We start from the raw sequence: 20,014 nt of genomic DNA on the forward strand, positions 1-20,014 counted from the left end.
AAGCAATTCAGTTCCAAAGAAAAAACTCTTGTTCAAATTTTAAGTAATGGGTCTTCTTGAATTATAAACTTTAACTCCATTTTGCATTGAAGAACGTGAGTATTTAGTGAGTAATGCACCTATGGTTTGCTTCTCTCCACACAAATCTCTGTGGGAAGGAAAAAATAAACGAATAACATGAAAATCTTAGGAAGCATAATATAAAGTATTAATTATTTTATCTTTCTTCCCCTTAATCCATCTTTCAAGTAGGCATAAGGGTATGTTTTGTGGGGAGAAACAGGGTGGGGATTGGTTAAGTCTTAACTGAATGGGCACATTACATTACATTATTACTTTATTGAATCTTCACAGTAGAAGCAAGAGTGATGTATTATTTAGCCCTACATTAGATAAGAGGAAGAGGCTCAAAGATGATAAACAACAGTCTAATTTTGCCACCAGGTCTTTATGACTTCAGAGTCCATGTTTTCTGTAATATCATACAATTTCTAAGGTTAGAATTCCAAGCAATGTGATACCCTGGAGTCTGGAATGAGAAAATCTAGATACTAGGCCACCTGTGTGAGCCTGTCTATGCTACCTGCCCTTTTTGAACTTGAGCTTCCTTTTCTGTACCTCAAAGAGGAGAAGATTATGTCCAGAACATAATGCAGGGAGGGAAGACATGATGAAAGGGGAAAGGCCTAGATCATAAATAACCATGAAGACATGAAAGGGAGCTGTGACTTAATTCTAAATAAATAAGAAGCCCCTAAGAGAGTTTTAAATAATAGAAAAAAAGCATAACGTGATCTAAGTTTTAAATAATAGAAGCAACAAGTCAATGACTAAGAAAGATGGGTGGGGGTATGTGGAGGGTTCACTATATTACATTGCTGCTCTTGAATGCTTAAAGCTTTTCAAAATAAGTAGCATAAAGAAAGGAGAGGAAAAGTAAGAAAAGTAGAAGGAGAGAGCCCAGTTCAAAGATGACCATCAGGATTTACTCATACTTTACCCCAGAAAGTGAAGGAAGGCAAGGACAAGAATGGTTTCTAGACTTTTTGCTTGAATAATGGATGAGTGGAGGTGCTACTCACTGAGATGAAGAAGATGAAGAGTAGAGGCAGGAAGAATCAATGTTCTGTTATGAAATTCCTATTAGAGATCCAAATGGACATGTTAAGTAGGCAGCTAAATATAACAATCACAGAAAAGGTAAAGTATGAAGATAAAATGAAGAAGTCACTAAATTTAAATCCAAGATGAGGGCTCCAATGGAAAAGCATGCACAGAAGAGACAATAACCAAGAATAGAGTCCTAGAGCACTTCAAAATTTAAAGATGGGGAAGAAAGGGAGAAGTCAGCAAAAAGACATAAAAGGAGCTGTCCTGGGGAAGAGAGGAGAAACCCAAGATGTTTCAAGAAGGGGAAAGTGGCCTACTGTGTCAAACAGTGCTAAGAGGTCAAGTAAACAAGGACAATTGGCCACTGCATGTAGGAAGATGGAAGTCATTGGAATCAGGAGATGTCACTGGGTAAAGGAAAAAAAACAGAAGATGAAAAAGCAGAGAGTAAATATACACATTTTTAAAAGGTGTCTTCTTGTAAAAGAGAACGTATGTAGCCAGTGTTTTCTTTCAAGACGGACAATATAGACAATATTATAGATATTGTGCTGATGGGATGATCCATCCAATCCCAATGATAGGGAGACACTGATAATAAGAGTGGGAAAAGGGGATAATTAAAGGAGCCATGTCTTGAAGAAGACAGAGGAAATGAATCTATTGCAGAGGAAAGACTACCCTTAACAGCAGGGACAGCTCATGCACTGCATAGGAGGGACTGCAAAAGAAGAGGTGCAGACATGAGAAAGTTGCAGAGTTGACAATGGGATAAGGTGGTATTATGGTTTGGATGTGAGGTGTCCCACTAAAGCTCATGTGTGAGACAATGCAAGAAGGTTTGGAGGAGAAATTATTGGGCTGTAGCCTTAACCTAATCAGTGAATTGATTCCCTGATAGGGATTAACTGAGTGCTAACTGAAGTGGTATGATGTGGCTGGAAGAGGAGGGAATTGGGGCATGGCTTTGGGGCATATATTTGTATCTGATGAGTGGAGTCTGTCTCTGCTTTCTGATCACCATATGAGCTACTTCCCTCTGACACACTCTTCTGCCATGATATTCAGGCTCACTTCAACCTCCAAGGAATGGAGCTGGCTGCCTACAGAGACCTCTGAAACCGGGAATGGGGGAAAAAAAAAAAAAAAAAAAAAACAAGGAGAGAAATGAATTACAATAGATGGGGTAGAGAGAGAAGATGGGAGGGGAGGAGAGGGGGGATAGTAGAGGATAGGAAAGGTAGCAGAATACAACAGTTACTAATATGGCATTATGTAAAAATGTGGATGTTTAACCGATGTGATTCTGCAATCTTTGTAATGTTTTGAACCAATAAAAAAAAAAAAAAAAAAGAGAGAGACCTCTGAAACTGTGAGTCCTTAAAAAAACTTTTTCTCCTTTACAATTGTTCTGGTTAGATCTTTTAGTTACCTCAGGCGGGGAAAAAAAACTGACTAAAACAGGTGTTTCTGTCTAATTGCTCTGATGTCTTCAAGAAATAATGTCATAAGCATAAACTAGGCACAATGGCATACATCTATGATCCCAGCAACTTGAGAGGCTGAGACAGGAGAACAGCAAGTTTGAGGCCAATTTGAACAACTTGCAGAGAGCCTGTCTCAAAAAATAAAAATAGGTTGGGGACGTAGTTCAATGGTAGAGTACCACTGGATTCCGTCCCCAGTACCATGAAAAAATAAAAATTGTAAAATAAAGAAGGTCCTAAGCTGAGGGCAAAGAAGAAACAGGAGATATTGCTGGTGTGTAGAGATAGAAAAAGATGTAATTGAAGTTCCAACAGTAGAACAATTTCAATGAAGAAATGGTGCCTAGCCAGGGGCTTTGGTAAATTCCTCTTACATTTTTGGGGGTAGATGGAGGGGGACCAGGGATGAAACCCAGGGGCAATTTTACCACTGAGCCACATTCCCACCCCTTATTTATTATTTTGGGACAGGGTCTTGTTAAGTTTCTTAGGACCTCACTGAGTTGCTGAAGCTGCTCTTGAACTTACAATCCTCCTGGCTCAGTCTCCCAAATTGCTGGGATTACAGGCATGTGCCACTGCATCCGGTTTCACTTACATTCCTTTTTTTTTTTTTTTTTTTTAGTTGTCGATGAACCTTTATTTAATTTATTTATTTACATGCAGTGCTGAGGATCCAATCCAGGGCAACACACATGCTAGGCAAGCGCTCTACCACACTGAGCTACGATCCCAGCTACTCTACTTACATTTTTAACTGAAAGTGATAGCCCCATTATGTTCTCTCTGAGAAATTTTAGCTGCCCAGGTATAGGTATGGAATAAGCAGAAAGTTGTATTAAATCTTTGTAGATTTTTACCAGAGCCGTATGAGGAAGAGAGGGCACAGTAAGAGAGTATAAATAGCAGGCGTTAGAGACACTGGCCACAGAATCTAAGCTGGGTAAACAGAAGAGAGATGATCTATTAGGTGTGACACACAGGGATGAAGCCATAGTGTTAGAGGATCTCAAGTGTCGGTGCACTTGAGATCCTCTAAACAGTGACTCAGGGTTAACACATTCTGCTGCAGTTTGGCTTCTACCAAAATGTTAAAAAGTAAGGCAATAAATAGGTGGCAAAGAGAGGTGATTAGAGTTTTAGTGAGGTATATATTCTGTCCCTCAAAGAACTATAATTTTGTAGGAAGGAGAGCAGAAGTGTTCTAGGAGTTGTAAGGAACAAAGCTAACACATATGCCACCTCCAGGACCAGTAATCATGGAGACTACCTGAGCAAGTGTGGAGGGAAGCAGTGTTCTCAGGGAATGCAAAATAACAGTTCTGGTAATAAATCTAAAATGCTATGCCACTCTTTGTAAAAAGAACGACCCTCAAAATCCACTTTTCATAAATTACTTACCGGATATATGGAGCAATGTCTTCTTCTGTCCACTTCTCCCTTAGAGAAAATAGACTATTAAAACGTTCCTGATTTCCCTCAGGTAAATCATCTACTTTCAGCAAAAATATGATTTCTGGTCTTGAGTGTCTATCCACCAGTGCTAAACCCTATAAGAAATGACAACAACAACAACAAAAAATGGCAGTTAAAGTAATGATCTAATATTCAAACATGACTCATTCTTTTACCACTAGATTTAGCTTAGCCCATAGTATTAAAAAAGTCAGCTACATGCATCCAGGGATTTATAATAGTCTTTTTCATGAAAAGAGTTCCTTTAAGCAGTCACCTCTTCTCCTTGTATTCCAGCTTCTACTACCACCAATTTATTAAAGTAACTTTAGTTATTTTTTCTTTTTAATAGTGCTGAGGATCAAAGCCAGGGCCTTGCTCATGCTAGCCAAGTACCATACCATTGAGCTACATCCCTAGCCCAAGACAGCTTTAGTTATTAAGGTCACCAGTGACCTGTCCTTGCCTAATCCAGTGGGCTCTTTTCCTGAATTCATCTTACTGACCCACTGCTTCTTGTTAATGTTGATGACTCCTTTATCTACTCTTATAGATAAAGGAGTCATCATTGAGTAGATAAAAGAGTCATCACTGACATCACTCTTTTATTTTCTGCATTACTTGATATGGTAGTTCCCTGGGCCTCTATCCTGACCCCATTACCTCTTTCACTGTCACTCTTCTGGGTAACCTCATAGTAACCTGTGGCCCGGCATTACCTGCTAATGACTAACATTTGTATCTCCCACTCCAATGTCTTTCCGAGACCCAGACTTCTATATCCAAATTTACAGATGAGCTCATGTTGTTTATCATCCCACTCTTCTATAGACCCAGTATGCTAGGAAAATAGGAAACCTAGGTATCATCGTAGATTTTACTGTTCAAACCCCAAACCTAAGTGGTTAACAAATCCTGTAGATTTAGAGCCTCAAGATTTCTCTATCCATTCCCTATTGCCTATTTCTTTGGCCAACACTCTTTTAAACAGGAGTATTTAAGTGCAGAAAGCCTGGAATGTTCTTTTTCATAATCTATCCAAACTTCCATCCATCTAACTTCTTTATTATTATAGTAAAGGATGAACATCTCTAATCAAAAATGCTCAAAAAGTTTCAAATTTTGGATTTGGGAGCATTTGGGATTTTGGATTAGAGATGCTCAACCTGAAGAATTTATGCAAATATTCCAAAATCTGAAAAATCCTGAAATCTGAAACAGTCCTGGTCCCAAGCTTTTCAGGTAAGGACACTCAACTTATATTCTTTCCAAAAGGCAAATCTGATAAGCACTTGATGAGGCAACTCTTCTAACCAATGTCACTGAATGGCCCCAGATCTTTAGAATTGAAGGGTTTTCTGCACAATCCATAGTGTCCCTAACTATCTCACCAGCACCCTTCACTTAGCCACTATCCATACGAACGGTACCCCAAATTTTTTTTAAAGAGAGAGAGAGAGAGACAGAGAGAATTTTTTAATATTTATTTTTAGTTTTTTGGTGGACACAACATCTTTATTTTATTTTTATGTGGTGCTGAGGATCGAACCCAGCGCCCTGCTCATGCCAGGCAAGCGCGCTACCGCTTGAGCCACATCCCCAGCCTGGTACCCCAATTTTTATACTTCTATACCTTTGAAAATACTCTCTTGGTACCTGTCTCTGCCCTTCCTACCTAGAAAGAAAAAGTTCATCCTTCCATACCCAGCAAGTAAAGCATCTATTACTTCTAACAATCATCTGATTGACCAGTCTGATTGATAAACTCCTTTTCTTTGCTCTCATACATTCTGTGCATACGTTTTCGGTGGCAACAATCACTGTTTGTAAGAACAGATTTACTCATGAAATGTGCACCCCACCATTGTCAATTCCCAGGCCAGCTCTTAGCACCTGTATGGTGGTTAGCATCTAGTTTGGTACCTAGACATAAGAGGAACTTTGTAAATATGGAATAAATTCTTTCATTTATTTTCCAAATACTTATTAAATATACTACATCCCAGGCAGAATGCCCCATATGGGCAAGCAACAATAAACAAAATGCTATCAAAGCAGACAGTGAGAAACTATGTAATTAAACACTTTTCCAAAGCTAAGGGGTAAGTATCATGAAGGAAAAACTACAGGGCACTACAGAAGGAGGAAATGGGAGGCATTTTTTTTAGAAAGAAATAAGTAAGAGTTGGTCAGGTGGAATTAGAGTGAATATCATTCCAGAACAAAAGACTTATATGAAGGTCCTAATGTAAGATAAGAGTTTAATGATCTTTAAACCTTCAAGAAGGCTGTTATGTGGTAAGCCAGAGAGAAAGCAAACACATAAAGCTTTGGGCAGATCAAAAAGGGCCTAGGGGCTGGGGTTGTAGCTCAGTGGTAGAGCGCTTGCCTCGCAAGCATGAGGCACGGGGTTCGATCCTCAGCACCCCATAAAAATAAATAAAATAAAGACATTGTATCCGTCTACAACTAAAAAAAGTATTTTTTTAAAAAGGGAGCCTATAGGCCAAGATACAAAGTCTGTATTTTACATCTTAAGTGCAATGGGCAATCATTAAAATGATTTAAGCAGGACATTCATCTAATCTGACTAGCAATTTTAAAAGATTACTAGGGCCTGGGGATGTGGTTCAATGGCAGAGCACTAGATTAGCATGCTCAGTGGCCTGGGTTGGAATTCCAGCACCATACATACACAAAATTCATTCTAGTAGTACCACAGGAAGGGACTGAAGATGGGGAAAATGAGAAGTGCAGGAGCCTGCTGAGGGATTCTATTACAGATGCAGGAGACCCTGGTAGTTTGGACTAGGACAGCTGTGATGGAAATGGAAAGAAATGGAATAAAATGAGACACACTGGGTAGGAAAAGAGATTATCTATGAATGGGCCCAAGGGATATTAAGGAGGTGATGGAAGTGTTCTAATACTGGATTGTGGTGATAGCTATATAACTAGTCAAGTCACTAAAAATCATTTTAGTTGATTCATTTATTTTTGGTGAGGATCAAACTCAAGGCTTTGTGAGTGCTAACACAAGCTCTTCCATTGAGCTAGCTCCCCAACCCTTAAAGTCATTTTTAAAAGGTAATGTTATGAAATGAAAATTATGCCTCCATCAAGTATTGGGAATTCTAAAAGGACTCTGCGATGAATTCAATGGGCATTATAATCCCGTTGGTGTCTAGGAAAATAAATCAGCTCCAAATTCAGATCCAAGACAAATATTATCTCCCCTAGTAAGTAATCACCTATTGAATCAGGTAGTAACTTTGATATTACCTTGAGCTGATCAAGCCTAGTTATCATTCCTTCAGGAACACTCTGTTGCCACACTTCTTGAAACTCAGCCAGATTGAATTTCACTGCATTCTGAAGTAACATTTGTGCTGTTGCTCTGCATATTTTATCAGCACTCAAATCAAAATAAACTTCACCTAAGGAAAAGATAGTTTCAAATTATCCACTTACAATTAAATGTAGCACTAACGTTTTCTTTTCATCTATACTACTTCTAGGAAAGAATTATACACCTCCACTCACCTCCCACAGTCCCACTATTATTTTTAACACCAGCATGCTTTAGAAAGGTATACCAATTTTAACATACAAAAGTTAAAATACCCATTAAAATACTTTAAAAACTTACCTTCTTCTGTATATTTCTTCCCATAACATTTAAGACAGTGTTCTATCATTTCCCTGAAAAATTTAAAACAATCTTTGACAAATTACCAACATTTTTATACACTGTATTTTAAACCCCATTGCTAATTAGAAACTAAGATAAAAATTTGAGATTTGAGATACTAAATTATTTGGATGCCAAATAAGACTTTATTTAAATTGGGAACTAAATAAAATATACTGGGAAGCTGCTACATGCCAAGCCCCAGGCTAATACATTTTTACATGAATTATGTGAGCACAATTTTATGACTGTAAAATAGCTCAAACATAACAATTCCTTTTAGAATTCCCAATACTTGATGGAGGCATAATTTTCATTTCATAACATTACCTTTTAAAAATTAAAAATTTTAAATAAATAATAAATAGAAAATTTTTATGATAAAAACAAAATAGAAAGGAGAAAACATGATGTAAATTTATTCAGCCAGTTACCAAATTTCCTAAATCCTTTTTAGTTCTATATTTAAATTATTTTTATATTGAAATACAAATACTCTGTCCCCTGGATTTAGTTTTGCTCTGGAAAAGAATTTCCTTCCCCTTAAAGAAATCTAGAGGGACAAGTAATTAAAATACTTACCCTGGTTCCAATGGTCCAAGTTCCTGAAGGCATATGTTCAAAGGAACTTTACTAAAAGACCAAGATTCAGAATCCACCAGCTGAGTTATATGATTCAGAAGTTTCATCTCATAGTCAAAGTCAAGAATCCTCCAATAACCTAAAAATTCCAAAAGTTATATTTACCAAAGAACATTTAAACGAATTAAACATTAAGTGAATTAATTAGCTAACAGATTGTTAATACAGCAGCATTCTCTTGCCCATTGCAAAAAAAAAAAAAAAAGAAAGAAAGAAAGGCACTAAAAGTCTTATTTCTTTAAACAATGTTTTTTTTTTTTTTTTTTTTTTTTAATGCTTTTCTCCCAGGTTTTGTGGTGGTGGGAATTAAACTCAGGACTCCATACACGCTAAGAACTCTACCATTGTGCTATACCACTAGTCCTCTCAATCATTTAAAATTCTGTCCTGGGGAAGATCAACCGATTTTTAAATAGTATTTTTTATATGACCAACACTGGGTTTCTTCAAGATGTTTTATATTCTTTTTTTTTAATATTTATTTTTTAGTTTTAGATGGACACAATATCTTTATTTTACATTTATGTGGTGCTGAGGATCGAACCCAGTGCCTCGTGCCTGCTAGGTGAGCACTCTACCACTGAGCCACAACCCCAGCCCCCAAGATATTTAATATTCTATTATCTCACAATAATTTTCTTGTTCTGTGAAAGTAAGGAAATCTGCAGCTGGTATAGCCATTTCATTAGCAAACATTTTCAAATAAATGGAGCGAGGGTCACAGATTCCAGGGTAATCTACAGGGTAATCTCTGCTGTGCAGCATTGCCAGGTTATAATTCCCTGGTCACGGCTATTTTGCAGTGATATTCTCACATTCATAAAAATGTTTAGCTCAATTGAGATATGGCAGACTCTGCTACAGTATGGGCAAAGGAAAATAAACATTGGACACTGAGATATATTATCCCTGTAACTGTGCAAGAATATAAAATGCCATATTATAATTGATAACACAACCACCAGCCCTGGAAAAAGAAACTGAGCACACGTCCACCATTTCCAAGAGAAAAGGTTTCTATTTCTATACTGAAAAAATAAAAGCAACATTAAAAAATGGATTGGGTGATGTAAAACTAGAGGAGAGAGCTAGGAGTAATCTATGTATCCCTTTATCCATTCCCATGCAATGAGTGAATAATGTAGAGGGCTACAGAAGATACATGGTTTATAGCTGGGTGCGGTACCACACCCCTGTAATCCCAGAGATTTTGGAAGCTGAAGTAGGAGGATCACAAGTTCAAAGACAGCCTCAGCAACTTAGCAATGCCCTAAGCAACTTACTGAAACTCATTCCAAAATAAAAAATGAAAAGGGCTGGGGATGTGACTCAGTGGTAAATCCTCTCTGGGTTCAATTCCTAGTACCAAAAAAAAAAAAAAAAAAAAAAAAAAAGAATAAATGGTTTGGTTTGCCACCACCCCCCACCTTTTAAAACTAACATTCAAGGCATCCATACACCATACTAATTAGCAGCAAGTATACTTAATTAAAAACTGTTTTAGACGCTCTAGATAGAATGAGTCTCAAGAAACCACAACAAAGGGCTAAGTGGTACCAGTTAATCCTAAGTTGTGAGAAGTTGCTTTACTCAACAAAATTTGCCACATTGAGGGGCACAAAAGTTAATCTTGATTGGAAGATTATAAGCAAATTGAATCGTGTATCTACCAATGCATGCTGATTTCCTCATCCATAACACATGGGGACAGAATTAAGCTACTTCTCTTGGCAATAATAAAAATAATTTAAAAATTGAAAAAAGAGAATGCATGCAAACATCTACTGAGGATCACCACAGATCCATGTGCTGAAAAGAAGCTCCGATAAGGTATTGCACAGTTTCTCCATCAAGCCCTTCTGTATCTTTTATATAGGCTTAAATGATAAATACATGCTTAGAAATACATTAAAGAAGAAACACAGCCCCATCTCCAAGCAATTTGTAAATACAATGAGATTATTAAATTAATTTTGAACTAGGAATTCAAATACAGGATTCTTTGCCATATCCTATCACTCAACATGTAGCCCTGGACAAGGTCGTTTTTTAAACTTTGTCCTAGGCCTTAGTTTCCTTACCTATTAAAAAAAAACAATAGACTGCCTGATATATCAAACCCTTTCTCAATCAAACATGGTTCTTCTATTACCACTTAACCTAAAGAAAAAGGCTACAAGGAATGGTTAAAGTCACTGGTAACCTTCTGTATTATGATCACACATAGACTCTCCCATACCCAAAAAGACAAATACCATCCTATTTTCTTCCTCTTCTTCATTTTTTAGTTTTTGGTGGTACTAGGGTTGCAAACACAGCGCCTCATACATGCTAGCCAAACATTCTACCACACAGCAACATCCCCAGTCACTAATATTATCATATTTGAACGCAAAAGATTAAATAAGCCAGGAGAAATGGTGCACATATTTAACCCCAGCTACTTGGGAGGCTGAGGAAGGAGAATATCAAGTTCAAGGCCAGTCTTAGCAACTTAGTGAGACTTTGTCTCAAAAAAATAAATAGCCAGGCTCAGTAGCTCACACTTGTAATCTCAGCAATTCAAGAGGCTGAGGCAGGAGGATCACATGTTTAAAGCCAGCCTCAGTAACTTAGTGAAGCCCTAAGCAACTTAGCAAGACCCTGTCTCAAAATAAAACATAAAAAGGGCTGGGGATGTGGCTCAGTTGTTAAGCTCTCCTGGGTTCAATCCCTGGTACCAGAATAAATAAATAAATAAATAAATAAACAAACAAATAAGCAAGCATGCAACAGGGCGAAGCTGTCCAAAAACTTCTTGATTCATACCCAAATCTATCTTTAAAAATGATAATAATAAAAAATGTTACCTCCAATCTCACAGGCATTTAAAACTTCTAACTGGGTCATTATTTCTTCTTCACTTGCCTGAATTCGATCAAGCAAATCTTCAGTGGTATACTGAAACAAACAAAAACATTTTAATGCTTTGAAGAATAATATTTTAGATTCCTTGTTGAATTTTGGGAAATAAATACATAGAACAGATTAAGGCAATATTTATGGACTAGTCTAGTTTCTTTTATTAATAAATAATGCTTATAATACAAAATCAATAGATAGCAGAAAACAGAGGTAAATGTTCATGTCACTGAAATTGGTAATAGTTTCTTTCTTTTTTTGTCATGCTGGAGATTGAACCCAGGGCCTCATGCATGCCAGGCAAGCACTCTACCACTGAGCTACATCCCCAGACTTCACTGAAATGATGAATTTTTGTATCAAAGCACTACCAAGGGTTGTGGGTTGTGGCTCATCAATAGAGCGCTTGCCTCACATGTGTGAGGCACTGACTGGGTTTGATCCTCAGCACCACATAAAAATAAATAAACAAAATAAAGTTATTGTGACTATCTACAACTAAAAAATATTTTTTAAAAAACACTAACAATGCAAAAGAACCAATATTATATGATTCCACATCCATATGATGTATTAAGAGTACTTAAATTCAGAGACAGACAGTAGAATGTGGCTGCTATTGCTCAGGGAGAGGGAGGAATCCATTGGGGAATCCATTGTTTAATGAATACAAAGTTTCATCTTCCCAACATCCTCCATTAGGAAGATGATAAAGTTCTAGAGAAAGATGGTGCTTAATTTGCACACCAACATGAATGTACTTAGTGCTACTGAATTTATATTTTAAAGTCATTAAAATGGTAAGTGTTATGTTGTATCTATTTTATCACAATAAAAATACATCAAGAAATTAAAAGAACAACCTGCCAAATGGGAGAAAATATTTGCATATGATATATATGATAAGGGTTCATAAATAAAAGACAAATAATTAAAACACAGGCAAAGAAAGTAAGTAGATATATTTCTCCAATGATACACAAATTAAATAAAATCATGAAAATGTGCTGAATATCATTAGTCATCAGGGAAATGTACTTCAAAACCATGAGATACCATTTATTTATTTACATATATATGTACATTTTAAGCCTACAACACCCAGTATTCCCATGTGTTCTCCCATTCGAGAGCTGACCAGGCCCGACCCTACTTAGCTTCCAAGATCATAAAAGTTCAGGTATGGTCAGAGTGGCATGGCCCTTGAAAAGTTACCATTTTAAGCCCATCAGAATGAGTTTAAAATTTTCATAACCTTTAAAAAGTAAGAATTTCACCATGAAGTGCACCTTATAAAAGTTTTCTAAATTTCAAATCAAGAATGAAAACAGGAGTCTTACTTTTGAGTGATTTGAATCCTCTTCTTTTTGACTGTCAGGTCCTTCATAGGTATTTTCCATTAGAAGTTTCTTTAGCTTCTTTAATTTAGGTCTGCATCTTCTCAATTCCCAATAGTTATTAGAAAAACCAAAGATCTAGAAATCATATCATAACCTCTTAGGGTCCATTCTAAAAGAGAGTTCATAAGAAATTCCAACTAATCCATCTTTCCTGACCAAAACCAAAGAAAAAGGAACCAAAGTATTCTACTTTTTATCAGGAAGATACCCATCCAGTTGCATCAAGTAGATGGATAGATATCTTTAACAAACATCTTTTCTCAATGTCCAATTCAGAAAATGCTGCCAACAAAGTGAGAATCAATAACTGAGCATCACATCTCAATAATAGTCTTAGAGGGGCTGGGGTTGTGGCTCAGTGGTAGAGCGCTTACCTAGCATGTGTAAGGCCCTGGGTTCGATCCTCAGCACCACATAAAGATACATAAATAAATGTATTGTATCCATCTACAACTAAAAAATATTTTTAAAAAGAATAGTCTTAGAAACTAAAGTCTGCCCAGAATAGAATGAGCAGAATGGTCACAATTCTGCAAATCTGGTAGAAGTAAACTGAAAATGAACATGATTATGAAAAACATAGTTATGAAAACATATAGTCTGAAAAATAGAAAATAGAAACATTATCTCAGTCATCAAATAATGAAGGAATATTAAAAGGAAAAGGAGGTACCCTCCTTCTATCTTGCTCAGTTTGGGGAGGCTTTTGTTCAGTGCAAAAATTTCTACTATTTCGAATTACAGCTAATTTGATTGCTGGACTTGTTGAGAGCTACAGCAGAGTCGGAATGGCGCCTGGCATATTACCAGAAGGAGTGATTGAGAGGTGAAGCCAGGGAGCCATTAAGATGATGATAATTAAGTTAAGCTGTGTATAATTGCTGTGACAGGATGATGCTGGATTGAAACAGGCTGTGTATTCAGTTGTATATGGACCCCTGCTGTTCGGCAATAGGGTGGCTCCTGCTGCCCAGCTCCTGCTGCCTACGCCTGTTGAGTTCCCATTGAGTTCCCCTTGAGTTCTCCTGGAGTAGTTCTTGCAGAGCCCAGTGGAGGGCAGAGGAAGTTCCGGGGGAGGGAGTTCCGGTTAATGTGGTGTTCCTGGAAGGGCCACTTGGGTGGCATTTGGGAGAGTTCGGGGAAATAAAGGAGTGCCTGTTTGAACCTACAAGTGCCTCATGGTGGCTCGGTTATTTTGTGCCCAGCCAGACTGCACCATGGACTTGTGACAGAGGTCTATCACTTGAAGAAATCCAGGTCACAGAGGCTAGATGATGGATGAATATGTTATTTCCCTCTACATTTTCAGGATAGCCGAGCATTGGATGCCCAATAAGTGTTTACATGAAAGGAGAAAAAGCTAAACTGGATTATCTCCAGGATGCCTTGCAACTCTGAGATGGAAGGACAGGGGATGCTTCTATTCTCAAAATAGGAAAAGGCTTGACTGACAAGATGAGGCTACAGCCTGAAGGAGATGCTGCTGAATCTAAGACCTTCAAAAGAAGAGGTTGGTGCCAAACAAAAAAGATGGGAGTCTATCGTAGTCTATCCGTAGTTCAAAGTGGCAGCCATCTGACTATCTCCAAGGCACAGATGTGGGCATATGGTTTCGTGTGGTACAGGAGAGGAATCAGGTTTGGCCTTATGTTTAAATTAGTTGCCAATAAAAAAAAAAAAAATTAGAAGATTTTATCCCCAAAACCTAAATTTCAAGCATAACTGGAAAAAAAAAAAAATCACAATGCTGGGCCTGCTTACCTACAAGTCAACTGAATAATGGCCATCCACCTACTTAGGGCTTATGGTGTCCAATTTGCCACAGACCCAAACACTACTTGCTACTCCTGGGTATCTACTACCATTTGTCAACCCCAGCCTTGCTGATGTGCATTCTCATTTAGTCCTTTTAGGCATTTCTCTGCTGGGAAGAGCTACCATGGATTATGGCTTTGGTTAGTGGATCTTTAAGTTCTACCCAGTCTCATCAACCAGAATTCCCATAACAAATAAGAGTTCAAAGATACTTGTAGATATTATTATGTTCTCACAAAAACACCAACCAACCAAGTTAGTGATGAAAAATATAACATCTTTTACAAAAGAATGAACTATTAATATATCTAGTTAGTTACAGTGAAAGATTTGTAACCTGACAGAAACCAAAATAAAAATTTTACTGGAAATTCCTCTATTCCAGTAACATCACATGAATCACCAAAGCTTCCCAGCATTTTCCCTTTTTTCCTCTCCAGTTCTATTTTTAAGAAAATAGTTGGCCTAAAGTCATCCTGAAAGAATTAAGAGCTATGCTTTGATTGTTACATGTGTAATGACCTAGACAGGATGGAGACTTTTGTTTGGTAACTACCATTAGTATTCTCCAAAATAATTAAAAATTTGTTATACTTGGCTGCAGATATTAATGAACTAAACCACACTTAAAGCACACTTCATTCAAAAATTCATTTTCTTCCCTTTTCTCCCTTGTAACTACTTCCACATACACTAGTTATGACTTGAGGGAGTTTCTTTTCAAAACAAAATTCACTGAAATTAGGTAAAACTTTTTGACTGAGTCACCTAATAGCAAAGTCATCACATCAGAAAAAAGATCAATTTGAGACTTAAAAATCAAATTAGTGGCTGGGGAATGTGGTTCAGTGGAGAGCACTTGCTAGGCATGCATGAAGCCCTCAGTTCAAACCCCAGTACCACAAAAGAAAAAAAAGAAAGAAAGAAAGAAAAGAAAGAAATAATTAAGTTGAGAAACTAAAGACAAGTTCACAATACTTCAAACAAAATAATAATAATAATAATAATAATAATGCTGAAAAACTTTCAAATTTCATTATAGAGGGCTAAGCAAGATGTTGCACACCTGTAATCCCAGCGACCTGGCCTTGGCAGGAGGATGGCAAGCTTGAGGCCAACTTCAGCAATTTAGTGAGACTCAGTTTCAAAATAAGGGCTGGGTATATATAGCTCAATGGTAAAATGCCCTTGGGTTAAATCCCCAGTACCAAAATAAATGAAAAAGTAGAAACAAATTTCATAACACAACTTCTGCAATTCCCCACAATTATACATTTTATGCCAAAAGTTTTAATAAAAGGCAAGATTGACACCTGTATTATCAACCTCAGACTTACATAAATGAGGGGAGAGAAAACAGTACCTCAGCGTGAATAATGTTACACTGTGTTTCCTCCATCTTCAGCTGGTCTGGAGTTTTACAGCCAGGAATAAAAAGCAACATATTTGAAGTATCTGCTATTTTCAAGTCATATGTTTTGTCTTTACTGCACAGCACAGCTTGTTCATCTTTATCTCCCCGAATCACAAGACTGCAGGAAAACAGAGGGAAAATACAAGGTTTAGGGCTGGGGTTGTGGCTTAGTGGTAGAGCATTTGCCTAGCATGGGTGAGGCACTGGGTCCTATTCTCAGCACTGCATATAAATAAAAAAACAAAAAAAGTCTACCAACAAAATATATATATATATATATATGAAAACATGGTTTATTGAGACTCCAGTGGACATCTTCATTTTAAACTCACTTCCCGAATATTCTGGCTTGCAGAATTTAAAATTAAGCCTTGATGCTGTGTCCAGCCTTGTGGTACAATCATGGATTCCAAAGAGCAAATACTGGACCAAGTGAGAGCCAGACAGGCGCCTGGTGCCTCACTAAGGAAAACAATAACTAAATATGGGCAAGAAAGACCTAAAGAGGCCATGAGGCCAAATGTCACCCAAAGGCATCTTTGTGCAAGCTACTGGGAAGACCACAAGTATCTAGAGGCTTTAGTCGATGTCTCACAACTTTCTAAAACAGGCTAAAGTTGTGCTTATGAAACATGTGCATAGGAATCTGGTTATAAAGCAAATTGGGATATAGTAGGTCTGGGATGGGACCTAAGACTCTATTTCTATAAAGCTACCTAGGATAAGCACACTACTGCTTTGATGCCCACTCAAATGTTTTCGGTGTTTTGTTCTGAGCAATCAAAGGAGCACATCCTAGCCTAACCATTAGCTATGTGGCAAAGATACCTCAGCCTTATGAAAAGAAGACTGTGATGCTGAATGAAAAATAGGACAAGGATATGTATACAAATGAAAGACTCTGAGAAAGGGAATTTATCACAGGTGAAGAAAAGCAAAAAGATAAGGATGAAGGTGAGGAGGAGGAAGAGGAAAGACCAGATGATGACAGAGCTGATTCTCCAAGTTTTCCTTGTGTATGGAACATTAAACTCTCCTGTGCACAACTCACTTCTTTTAAACAAATAATTACAAATCTAAAATAGAAGACTGCAATTGTCTTTGTAACTAAGCCGTCAGTTAAGTGAAAAGAATGTTTCTTAGATTCCTATTGCTAATAGTTAATAGGCCCAAATGTCTACCCTTTAATGTTTGTTTCTACATTGCACTATCCCCAATAAAATGCACAAGTTTGTCAGCTTAACCAGATAAAGAGAAGGTTCTCATACCTGAAGTCTTTTTGATCTCCATTAACTCAGATGGAAACTCATAAGGGAAGCTTTTCATTTCTCTTAAGGGTACTCTGATTAATACCAAAGACTGGTCAATTGACTAGAACACTGTTTGAAAGAGTCAGATATGAAGATTGAAACACAGCCCAAAGGGCCCAACTAAAAGGAACCTACAAATATGTATGTTGGAGTAAGAGTGACACAAAAGAAAATCAATATGCAGGAGTTGGGACTGCACCAAGTTGAGAAGCAACTGATTGAAGGATTCTCTAGATTTCTCAAGGCTGCCTTCACAACTACCAACTTCTATTTTTTGTTGTTGTTGTTGTTGTTTGTACTGGGAGCAAACCCAAGGCCTCTGCATGCTAATCAAGCACTGTACCACAGAGCAACACTCTCAATACCTGACTATGTTTTTTTAATCCAAGAGGTTGGCAGCAAATTTGCAGCTGACCTAGAATTAGAAATAGCTTTAAGTCCCCATTAAATGACCCCAAACAAGTCTGTTTGGGGCCCTAGCTCAATTACCAAGTCATAATTAAGGCTTTAAAAAAAAAAAAATTATAATACCTTTATTTATTTATTTTTTATGTGGTGCTGAGGATGGAACCCAGGGCCTCGCGCTCTACTGCTGAGCCACAACCCCAGCCCCCCATAATTAAGGCTTTTAACTTATTCCCTAAAGGTCCTATCCATCGTTTGAGTAAAAGTAATATATGTGGGAAACAAAACGTCTGTAAAGATCAGATATTATCATTGTACTTTAAAGTAGAACGGCAACAGAATGAATCAAACATGACTTTCCTATGTTCATATATGAATTCAAGAGCAGTGTAACTCCACATCATGTACAACCACAAAAATGGTAAGTTTTACACCATCTATGTATGGTGTGTCAAAATGCATTCTACTGTCGTTTGTACCTAACAAGAACAACAACAAAGTAGAATGACAAAGTGTCCTGTGGCGTCCCTGGCATCACTGTTAATGTCTTCAAATTTTTAGTGGGGTTCTAGTTGCCGACAATTCCACTGACACAGGCCTCCAGGTTCGGCTGAACCCATCCTATTTATCACCTCAGTCCAGCTAACCGCAGGGCCCTGCAGGAGCTGGGGATCCTTCTCGGGAGTTGGCAGCACGCAGGATATCAGGCCACCTGAATTTCCGGGTGAAAAAAAAATCAGAAGGCGGCTGGCAGCAGGCGGGCTCCGCGGGGCGTCCTGGGACCCCAGCCCCCGGCTCACCTGTGTCCGGCCTCCAGCTGCTGGCACAGCGCGGGCTCCAGTTCCAGCAGGCAGAAGTCGCCGGCGGCCGCGCCACTGGCCCCCAGGCCGAAGCCCAGGCAGTGCGCGGTGGGCAGCAGCTCGGCGGCGTTCAGCTTGGCGACCTGCAGCGTCGCGTCTACCTCCTCGCGTGTCCTCATCGCGGCGCGGCGAGGGGGATGCCGAGCACCAGGGTCGCGGGTGCGGGTGCGACGGGCAAGAACCAGACACTCAAGCAGCAGAAGCCGGCCAAACGGACACGAAATATACACTATTTCAAAAGCGCGCCAAGGCGCTGGAGACGTGTTTCCGGGGCGGAGCGCGCCGCAGTGCGCGGGAAGATCCCAAAGCATCACGGCGCACCACCCCTAGGAGGCAGGGTCATTTTACAGAGTCTTGACGGCTAGAAAGCAAATCGGCTGCCTGCGGGCGGGCTGCGTGGAAGTTCGCGGAGCAGAGCTGAGACCCGGCGGGGCCTGACAGAACCCTACCCAGTCCTTCCCCGCCCTACCCCGCCCCACTCCGCCCCAGTCCATTATTCCCTGCCAGTGCTCCCAGTCCTTGCACATATGATTTCATAACCCTTTAGGACGACCCTGCTAGGTGGGGCATGGTCATCCTGTTTTCTGCAAACGAGGAAACAGGACCTTTGACCGTGGTGGCAAAGACAGGAGATGGCAAAGTCTGATTCCAGCTTAGTGTATCATGGCTCTAAAAGCATCTTGCGGGGTTTTGTGCAAAGGATGCACCATCGAGAAACAGCTGATTAGAATCAGACTGGGCATCTCACGTGTTTGTGCCCGGCGACCATCCTACCTGGGAGACAGTGGCTTGGACTAGTCTACCCATTCGTTTGTTTCAGCTCTTCAGATAATATGAAAATACTAAAATAGGGAGTCTCAGGTCTGTGAGATGCTTCAGTTGGTGGTGGAAAATTTGGTTTATTACTTCTTCATTAACCTTCTCATTCTGCTCACCCTGCCTCCAACACTGGGGATTGAACCCAGTGGTGCTCTACCACTGGGCTGCATCCCCAGCACTTTTTATTAAGTGTTTTATTTAAGCATTATGACTATACATAATAGTGGGATTCATTACGCCATATTCCTACATGTGTTTGGGGGCAAGGGCCTGCTGCAAAACTGAGGCCGCACAGAGGTCCCTTCACCAGCTCTTGAATCATGACACACAGATTTCAGACATGTGGCGTAGAGTAGCAGGCATAAGTTTGTTAGAAGGGGATAGAAAAAGGGACCTTCTCAATGGAGACATTGGGTCTTCTCAGAAGGCCAGAGTACCCCTCTTGCCCTCCAGTTTTATTGGGAGTCCCAGGGAGGTTTCCAGAGAGTCCTACCCAGGTCTACCTTTGACTTTTGACTGAGTGGGACAAACATTCTTTCATTGTCTCATGAATGAGCTTTTGGGGGCACCTCATCTTCGAATCATAAAAAACATGGATCCTGACCTTCTGAGTTTGATTTATTTTACTTAGCATGATGTTCTATAGTTCCATCCAGTGAATGACATAATTTCATTCTTCTTTATGACATCCTTCTTATTTTTTAT

The 20,014-nt window shown here is 38.8% G+C and overlaps 1 protein-coding gene across 1 annotated transcript; it reads right to left on the reverse strand.

Annotated features, from left to right (window-relative positions):
- Positions 1-39: 39 nt before the first annotated feature.
- On the reverse strand, positions 40-18,934 carry DSCC1 (DNA replication and sister chromatid cohesion 1; the record flags this gene model as incomplete). Its single annotated transcript, XM_081266406.1, has 9 exons — positions 18,431-18,934; positions 15,865-16,033; positions 12,627-12,761; positions 11,235-11,325; positions 8,326-8,464; positions 7,702-7,754; positions 7,335-7,489; positions 3,999-4,147; positions 40-148 (listed from the first exon to the last, which is right to left on the reverse strand). The coding sequence occupies exons 1-9, from the start codon at positions 18,799-18,801 to the stop codon at positions 40-42; spliced, it is 1,371 nt and encodes a 456-aa protein (XP_081122532.1). The 5' UTR covers positions 18,802-18,934.
- Positions 18,935-20,014: the final 1,080 nt, after the last annotated feature.

Source organism: Spermophilus citellus (assembly GCF_964194105.1).
Source record: "Spermophilus citellus genome assembly, chromosome: 14".
Classification (NCBI taxonomy): domain Eukaryota; kingdom Metazoa; phylum Chordata; class Mammalia; order Rodentia; family Sciuridae; genus Spermophilus; species Spermophilus citellus.